The sequence below is a fragment of the Brassica oleracea genome, chromosome C7, assembly GCF_000695525.1.
Source record: "Brassica oleracea var. oleracea cultivar TO1000 chromosome C7, BOL, whole genome shotgun sequence".
In the NCBI taxonomy this organism is placed as follows: domain Eukaryota; kingdom Viridiplantae; phylum Streptophyta; class Magnoliopsida; order Brassicales; family Brassicaceae; genus Brassica; species Brassica oleracea.
In genome coordinates this window covers 46,195,451-46,205,054 of record NC_027754.1, presented here as the reverse complement: position 1 = coordinate 46,205,054, position 9,604 = coordinate 46,195,451, and the positions used below count along the sequence as shown (strand labels likewise).

Below are 9,604 nucleotides of genomic sequence, written 5' to 3'. Positions count from 1 at the left end.
TCAAAGACGTTAAGCCAGAGCGGATAGTGACACCGGCCCCCAAGGGGGAGTGTTACGAAAGACAAGAAAAGATGAGCCGCTTTCGTTGAAAATATAAAAGATATTGGGCCCGCTGCACTATTTGCACAGTAAATTTTCTTCTATATATACGAACGTTTGCGTTCGTTTGTAAACACACCATCCTTCTCCTTCAATAACACATCCTCTCTTGTTATCAGTGTTATCTTCTTCCTACGGATATAAAATATTTGTTTTATTTAAATTTCTGCGATATAATAAAATTTCAGTTCTTTTTATAACAATAACTAATTTTTTTAGAAATTTCGACCTAAAATATTCAAATAATATAACAGTGTCGCCCGTCAAAGTATCTATACGAAATTTGGGAGCCCGAAACATCCAAGTAGGAAGACAACAAACAGTTCATGATTTCTTTTCCACAAAAAAATATTAATTTATTTATATTCTAGATAAGATATTAACTCTTTCGACAAAGCAATCAAAATCAACTTTTCTGATTTAAATAAATAAAGCCAAAGTATGACCAATGGATCCCTATTCGTATTACACTTTTTGCATATGCGAACAACTTAGAGGGACTAATACAATTACATAACCAAAAGAAAGAAACATATAGTTTAATATATTTCTCGTTTCTTTATTTTTTTACCTGAAAAAACTAAAGTAAAGACACAGAAAAAGAAAAGGTAACAAATTATTAAAATCCATAAAGACAGACACAGTTTAAATAAATTTGTATAATGCAGCTGTTATCATTACACTCTAGCTACTTAAATATTGTTTTACTTTAAAATGAATTTATATTCTAAGTAATCGAGTCGCCTTTGTTGATGTCTATAGAGCAATCTTCAGTATCTGTATTTTACCAGATATTTGCTCCACTAGTCTAACATGTTAGATTTATGAGACACTAGTTAAGCTATATAGAAATGGCAGTTTACGAGTTCAGCCGTTTCCATTTTAATAATAACTTTCAGATCAGTTTCATATGTTTCAATCTTTTTTTTTAACTTAAAAGGGTTAAACCCGAGTACACGTACCTAACTCCCGAGTGGAGATACAGCCTAAGGATAGACCCTCTCCTGGACATTCAAATGAGCCGAAAGCAATAACCCATATTCGTGTAGCCAACAGGATTCAAATCAGAGTTCGCCGTATTGAGTTTATTCTCTCAAGCGCTATTGCACTACCACCACTGGTTATATGTTTCTATTTTGAAATGTTAAGTTCATATTTATCTCATTCGTAATAGCACATGTGGAATTCAAATTTTTCGGGCTATAGTTTTTGTATTGTTATATTTTTTTTTACACATGAAAATCCATTATAGATCTTTTAATATAACAAGTTTTAAGATCTTAAATTTGGGTAACACAATATTTTGATGTACGAAATTTAAGTCACACTATTTTCTGGAAGAAAAAAAACTAACAGTTTTTGTTTATTAATAAAACCAATGGTAACAGACTCTACTTATTTCAGAATTTTATAACCACAACCTATAAAGAGTACACGGAAGTTCATTATTAGATAGCTTGAAACTACAATAATATTCACTAGATTTCATAGTTTTGCTATAAAATACTTTGAATTATATAGAGATTTAATTTGTTTTCCACAATACCATGGTGGGAGACTCAAACTAGAAGAGCCCCTTTAAAGCAAATCAAGAATGTTTTTAACGGTTGAGATAATAACTATTGGACCCATCGACTTCTTTTTCCTATCTTGAAATAAATTTATAATAAAACTCCTATAGCCGAATAAATATAACGTTTCCGTTATATAAAGAGCATCATATGTTTTCTTCATTAACCCATTTTTAGTTTCTTTAAATACCATCCCTCCAACCTTAAGCATAACCTTCTCTTTCTCACACCTAATGTATACACACGAGATGGAGGTTTGTTCAACAGTCACAACCAAGAAGCTCTCAAGGCTCGCGAAGCTAATCCTCTTCACAATCCAGAAGGTCTCAGACGCCTCACGTCACAAACTCCTCACAACTCTCGATCCTCAGCTACTCGCTAAACGTGGCAAGACCCTACGCAAATCTTTAAATGACGCCGTATCAACATCCCACTCCCGGATCACGTGCCGTCCTGCCGACTACGAAGACATCCAATCTTCCTTCATCTCACCTGTCCCGATCCAGCTGGACTACGAGTTCAGCTGCAGCAGCACCCCACCGAGACGTTCCTACGACTCAAACACCACCGGACGACGCAGCGGGTCTCGCAAACCGCTTATCAACAAACGCCAACGCCAAGCGTATGTCCGGTACAACACTCTCCCCAAGGTCCGAGATTCCGCCTGGGAACGACACGTGGCAGCCGCCGTGTTTCCTGACGTAGCTAGCAGCACTGGAACCATGGAAAGTGGCTACGTGGACAGAGCAGCGGAGGAGTTTATACAGAGGTTCCATAGACAGCTGAGGTTGCAGAGGTGGATGATGGCTCAGGAGGTTTAAAAACATTTGATTCATGGTCACTTTTGTTACACCAAAATATATCAATCATATCTAAAAAATTACTACAAATAGGTAACTTTCATAGTCTTGTTTTGACTTTCTACTTTGGTATATATTTCCCTAGTTTCCCCTTTTTTCGGTTTGTGTAATTTTATGAATCCATGATCGTGTTTTGGATCTGTTTGCATGAAACTGTAAGAAAGTTAATCTTCGAAATAGCTCTTTTGTGTGTATATCAGCGATATATATGAAAATATCTTTACATAATTTTTTTTTTTTTTTTTTTTGTAAACAAGGCTATCTTTACATAATTTTAGACAGATCTAAAGTATGATTGACTACTTGCGCATCTAATGAATATTAACGTTTTGAATTACCATTAACGTTCGAGTTACTGCCCTTGCAGAGATGCATACATGATCCAAATTTATTACTATTGAATTGGCCTTGTATTTGGCACGTTTACGTGCGTTATTTACATATTACGTTTTTTGTATACGTTTTCTATTGTTCCTTAACTATTTGTTCTATGTTATGAACTTATGATGAATAATATATTTGTTTAATATGCTTCGGCTATACTTGAACATAAACGACAAAGTTTGTAAGCCAAATGATGTTGAAAATGATCCATATCATTGTAGATCTATCTACCCTATGATAATATATACTACTTCGGTTGCATTGAAAATACATCAATGATAAAACATTTAGTCTCTGCTAAGCCAATATTGTACTAAGATTGGTCGTCTAGCAAGTCAAAAGTTACTGTTAAAGCTTTCTCCAAATTTCTCGGCAAAGACGAAGTATGACATCTCTCTACCAAATCCCACTAAAAATCTAGAGGGTTGGATCTTATATATCAATGAGCCATATTGTTGTTTTAATAGAATAGATATCTTGGTTATATGATATTCTGATCGGGATGATGTTTCATATATAGCTATAGATGTTGATATTATTAAACAAACTAACCGTTACTGAATGTAGAAATAATTATGTAGCAGTCCATTTGGAATGTTTAACCATGGTCCCTTATGTGAGAATCCATGTACCGGTTTTGTTTGTGTATCCTTATATAAGTGATGGTCTTCACTTTTACTGCAATCGTGTACAAGACAATGAATGATGAGGATAACATGACTCAAGTTCAGATTACACACTAATTATCTGGTATCAGACCAGTAACCTTTGTTTTTTATGCCAGGCAAACCAAATTAAAACAAGACTCCCAAAAATAAACAAGAAGGCATATTCTTATATACATAAACCGTTTTATGAAAACATAATTATTCAAAGTCAAACCACAAAAGAACCAGACATCACTTCATGTTCTCCATATTGAGCATTAGTCTTCCATGCTAACTCACAATACAGCCAGCAAAACAAATCCAACTGCTGTTCCTGCTTATCTTCTCTTTCATTTTTTTTCTTTTTTTTAAGACTTTTTAATGTCATTTTTACTCTTTTTTTTAACTTTTTTTGTTTCCATATAAAAATTCACTTACCAAAAGGCTCTGGAATCGGTCTTCTTGTCCACAGCAACATTTTGAGTTGAACTTCCCATTTTCTTGATGAGTCTGGTTATCACGTCAATAGCCTAGAGGACGATCACACAGTGGGGACTTTAAGCCTAACTTGCTGCTGCTATAAAAACACTAAAAAACAATAACATAAAACATCATGATATTGCCTTATCTCAGTTATATGTGCCTTCTGCAAAGATTCTGACCTAGCTCTGTCAAGATCTTGATATACACAACAAAAGCATTGCAGTGCAGGACCTGCCAACCATTATGTGCACTAAGTTAGGCGGTATGCAGAAACAACATAAGGCAAGTGAAAACACAGCATATATATATTTGTACCTTTTCAGTGCCAAAAGAGGTAGTAGTACTGCTTTAAATATGGACTACCATCAAAATTTCAAATTTAGCTATTAAACCAAGTTTGATCATTCCTCTTAAAATCCCATGTACTGTGGAGCTTTGATGCTCACATACTACTGGAAGTTGATTTTAAACCAAATAGAAAATGTATAAATCTTTCAAAAGCAACTATTGTGAGGTTGGTAGATTAAGAACCTGAAGGTCTTCAGGGGACAGCATATAGGTTTCCTTTTTCGTGTAAATACATTATTGTCATGATTCATGAACTTATATAAACAGAAGAAAAAACATTATTAAGATACGCGACGCATCCATGTACGTTTCCTACCCGCGCTGGGTCGTCCCGAGTCGTCATGGGTCATCCGCGCGGGTCGTCCAACCCGCGCTGGTCTACCCGTCCTGGGTCGTCCGTGCGGGTCGTCTAACCCGCGCTGGTCTACCCGCGTCAGCTTCCGTTTTCCAGCCTTCTTTGCCCGCACGGGTAAGGGAATCCGCAGTGGTCTATCCGGGTTCGACCATGGTTGATATGCCTCTAGTAAATCGATCATAATTCCTCCAATACAGCTTCAAATGACTTGAAACCACTTACATTAGAAAGTTAACTCAATTTACCATTTCCTCCCAAAATATTAGCAACAGAAGATATCTTTAAGACTTTCATCCATGTTCATCTTTCGCCCTTTTGCACCAGAAATGTCTCAAAACACCTCCAAAAACTCCATAGGACACACCAACACCTGATAAAGACTTATGAATGCAAAATGGATCCTAAAGAAGCCTAAATCAATTCTACATGATCAAAATATACAAGAATGGATTATTAAAAACATGTAAATATGCAAGATATCACAGATCAAGACTTGAAGTTGCTTTCGACATGTACCATAGGAAGATTGCAATCATGAGTAGCCTTGTTCTTCCAACCGACGCTGGTATGGACATGCGCTTGCAGAATATAGAAAGTTCCATATTTTCCCAACTAACTTGTTTTCTTCATAAACAAGGTATATCGAAGCTGGATCTAAAGACATGTGGATAACTAACTTAGAATGTATTTCAAGGAGTTCATCCACAATACTTTTCAAAAGATCTATCCTAGCACTCTCTGGTTTCAGAACAGTGTCCCACATATTGTTGCAGCTCTGGTTCTTAATCAAGTCTTCTAAGGTATACATGTAAGGCTCAACCAATGAAACAAGAGACTCGCCTCTATCCTGATAACCTCTATGTTGCAGTATATTCTTTGAATTTCCCAGCAAACCAAGACGTAAGTACTCATTCTCAAGTAAAGTCTTATCCTCCTTTGCTCTTCCAAGAGAGATACTAAGAACATCACCCTTAACTTTCTCTACCAGATCATGTGCTCTTAAGGGATTCCTAATATAGAGTTTTTTTATCTAGTTTGGAAACGGAAAAAAGAAGGTTGGAGCGTTGAAGACTGACCCGACTGAACGAACTGACCCGACTGACCTGTTGAAGACTGACCTGTTGAAGGCTTGCTGGCTTCACTAAGAGCAGACAGACTACAAGACCACTCGGATCGACTCCAATTTTTATTTAGCATGCTTTAGCAACCGGTTTAAACACCCAAATGTCACATGTTTCTCTATAAATGGTTTAATATTTTTACTTTAGTTACATGACTTAACTGTATAAAAAATGTTATTATTTAAATTGTTGGATACTTGTTTTTAGATCCTTCATGATAAGCCTGCTCTAATAGGTTCTGTCTCTAGTTTGCCGACAAACGTTTGTAATTGATTGTTATAGTATGATGTTTTTCATACAATGAAACCACAACTTTCATTACTGTAAGAAAATTATTATAATTAAATCAACATAAAATGAGAAGAGACTCTGTTTACGTTTGCACCTTGCAAATTTTTTTACAAACATGAAAAACTTTATTTTGACATAAGATCAGAAAAAAATTAGGGGGAAATTCATACATAAACACAAATGCAAAATCGTGTTTCAACGACCAAAATCCTAATAAAGACTAGAGCTTAATAAATTGCCTAATAATGTAATTTTTGTTTGATTAAGATTAATTTAGCACTCCAACCTCAACCAAAAAGAGAAGTTTTATTTTATGGTACTCCTCAGATGTGTATGGGCTGTATTTATTAATGAAAGCACCTTATGGTTTATTTGTTTTTTTCCAACTAATTAGTTTGCATTCTTTTTGTAATTAAGGTGTATGTCAAAAATCAGAATGCATGGCGTTCCAAAGCTGGTGGTCAGCACTACTATTTTTCCAAATAGGTTATATTGATCTTGCGAGATTATGAAAAAACTAGAAGGTAAAAAAAAAAATTCAAAACACTAACACTGCTGTCATTATTTCAGCTAAACCCAAGAGTATACACACTTACATTTTCATCATCTTTCTTGGAGATATCTCACGCAAATAAAAAAAAACATAGAGAATCCCATGAAAATTAAACCAACAACAAAAAAAAAATAGAATAAACACGATTTTAATTTAATTTTCAGGGAAAATATTTCCAAGAAAAGCTTTCTTGAAAAACTGAGTTCAGCAGAGAATCATTGTCATATGTAAAATCATCTACCGTGCCACTCAGTGACCATGACGGCATGAACACCAAATCCTCCAACGAGTCAAAAAACACAAACTCGCTTGACTCGTCTAAACTCGTTCCAAGACTCGGCAACTCGACGATGTTGTCCAAACCGTCCGAGACCATACTCTCCTCATCAACGCTCGTCACAGAGAACGAAGACGAAGAGAACGACGCCGTTTCGCTAGTCTCACTCTCCGACCCTTTACTCAACGACGCCGTTTCGCTCGTATCACTCTCAGACCTCACGTGACAAAACGCCGCTGAGTTACCAAAGTCCATGAGAGCCGCTTTGGTGGCCGCAGCTCTGACGTCACGAGGGCTGAGCGAAGCGGGTCGAGGGAGAGAATTTGAGAGCTCAGGGAAGTTGAGAATGGCTGAAGTTCCCTTGATACTCAAAGCCGCCACGTCGTGAGCACGCATGGCCATCTCCGCCGTGGGGAAAGTCCCGAGCCAGATCCTCGACTTCTTCCTAGGCTCACGTATCTCAGATACCCATTTGCCCCAACTCCTCATGCGGACTCCACGATACACTGGCTGCTTACTTCCTTTCTTCTTCTCCTTGTCGGGACCAAGTGACAAATCGACCATTGTTAAGTGTTTCAAGAATGTCACAAGAGTAGGGGTTTTTTTTTGTAGTTTTCCTGTTGAAATGTAATGTTAGAGATTTGGGTTGGTATAAAATATAAATAATATAAACTTAGGAAGAATATATATCTTAAGGCAAAAGGAGTGAGAAGAAGCTAGAAAAGATAGTTCTTGTTTGTATCACTAATTGGTGAAATTTCTACTCTCGTGTTATGATGTATCCAAGTCTCTCAATGATTTCTCAATGTTTAGAGAAAGAACTCTTTAACTTATATAATAAGTATAGACATATTTACATTCTCTCTTGTATATGTGTGGTTTGAAAGAGAGAGGGACCCATACAGGGGGTAGCTGCTTACCTACTAGAAAGATTGGTGTGGCTGTAACTAGGACTGTGCTTTCTTTTTGTTAAAAAGTTTAATTTATAACGCGAAACACGAGTTGATGATGTTTTCTAATCTTTTGCTTTTCTTTTTGCGATGTGACATCTTAGAGATGTTCCTTAGATTTGGTTTTGTATTCACCAGAAAAGAGAAAAGAAGCTCTGGTCCTCTTCAGTATACTTACTCTGCAGTTTGCACGATGTGTATAGATTCGAAACTACGGTGGAGTACATAGTCACCAGTGTATTGGATTCATTGAACTCATAAGTAGAAAGAAGTTGCTTTAAACATTTATGTCATCACTCCAATGAATTTGTTAAGACGGCAACCCTAGGCTAGGACGTAATAACTTTCTAGCTTGTACGTTAAGAAGTACTACGCATTAAATCACATCTCCTCGGGCCGTTGAATCCGGTTTCAAATTAAAAAAAAAAAACTAAAAAAATGGATGAATCAAAACATCATTATAGTGTTTACCACCAAACCTACGTGATCGAACTTTAGCATGAGAACGCCTTATTCGTATTGGTTTGATCAGAAGCACTAAGTTACATACTGTGGGTCTGCTAGAGACGGATGTTTCATATTTTAATTCTGTTAATCTAAAACCACCAAAGAGTTAGTTATTATGCCAGTGAATGTAATATCATTGCTCCATATTTATTCAAAAGGTTATATTACGAACTTGTCGTTTTCTATATTTCCTTTGGTGGTGGGGTTCCAAAAGAGCCTTCATATCTAAAAAGTTGGTCTATTATTACATCATCAATACCCATTGATTCAATAGTGTCGACAATATCAAATAGTGATAACGCGGAATTTCATGGTTTTTTTTTTGCTTCTATATTGGTTATAAAAGATATGAGTTGCGTTGAACTTAGCTATATTTGCACGAATGTTTTTCGGTATGATAATTTTGCAGAATGTAAGAATTCAGAAGAATGAATAGGTACTGTTGCTGAATTCATGATTTTTGTCGAGATAACATTCTCTCACATCTCTCGGTCTCTCAATGTTGAAGCCGATCGACTAGCTAAGTTTGTTCTTTCATCGTCCTTTGTAATGAACTCCGTAGTGGGCTAACTTGGGCCTGAGGCCTCTTTGAACCTATTTATTTAATGAGCAAGTGTTACAAAAAAAAAGAGTAAATCATGCATCAGTAAATCATGCATCAGTAAAAGTAAAACTAGTTAGAATGGATAAAATGCGCCTTATATATACATGAATGCGCCTTATATATACATGAGAAGAGCTCAGTGAGAATTCAGAAGAATGGATAAAATGCGCCTTATATAACTAGTAAATCATGCATAGATTTTAAGTGTCTATGTGGATTTATTAAAAGTTTGCGGAGCCCGAGACTTCTCCTTTTTCTCTCTTCGTTTCTTAACGGAGATAAGATGAGACGAAGCTTTCTCTGGTGCTCTACCAGGGTGTTTTTGATTCCGGGAGGCGGAGGCTATTTCAGCTTCGTCGTCGTCGGCTTTTGATCTCGGGGAAGTAGAGGCTTCCGAAGCTCTGCACCGCCGACAATAGAAATTTATTTTCCTTTGTGATGCGATCGATGGGTCTATAGCTTTGATTCTCTGGGAGTCGGAGGAGATCTCGACTGGGTCGATGACGATCTCTGTTGGTGGAGCTTAGGCATCGTTGTGTATGCTTGAAGCTAGT

At 36.5% G+C, this 9,604-nt stretch overlaps 2 protein-coding genes across 2 annotated transcripts; one reads left to right on the top strand and one right to left on the bottom strand.

Annotated features, from left to right (window-relative positions):
- Positions 1–1,852: 1,852 nt before the first annotated feature.
- On the top strand, positions 1,853–2,726 carry LOC106304950. The gene has a single exon (XM_013741330.1). The coding sequence runs from the start codon at positions 1,904–1,906 to the stop codon at positions 2,489–2,491; it is 588 nt and encodes a 195-aa protein (XP_013596784.1). The 5' UTR covers positions 1,853–1,903; the 3' UTR covers positions 2,492–2,726.
- A 3,959-nt stretch (positions 2,727–6,685) lies between these two features.
- On the bottom strand, positions 6,686–7,784 carry LOC106304300 (ethylene-responsive transcription factor ERF043-like). Its single transcript, XM_013740710.1, has one exon. It carries the CDS (start codon positions 7,551–7,553, stop codon positions 6,873–6,875), a length of 681 nt encoding a protein of 226 aa, XP_013596164.1. The 5' UTR covers positions 7,554–7,784; the 3' UTR covers positions 6,686–6,872.
- Between the last annotated feature and the right edge of the window lie 1,820 nt (positions 7,785–9,604).

What these genes read in the sequence shown, in the direction of transcription:
- LOC106304950 (XM_013741330.1), top strand. Translation starts at nt 1,904, where the DNA reads ATGTATACACACGAGATGGAGGTTTGTTCAACAGTCACAACCAAGAAG.
- LOC106304300 (XM_013740710.1), bottom strand. Translation starts at nt 7,553, where the DNA reads ATGGTCGATTTGTCACTTGGTCCCGACAAGGAGAAGAAGAAAGGAAGT.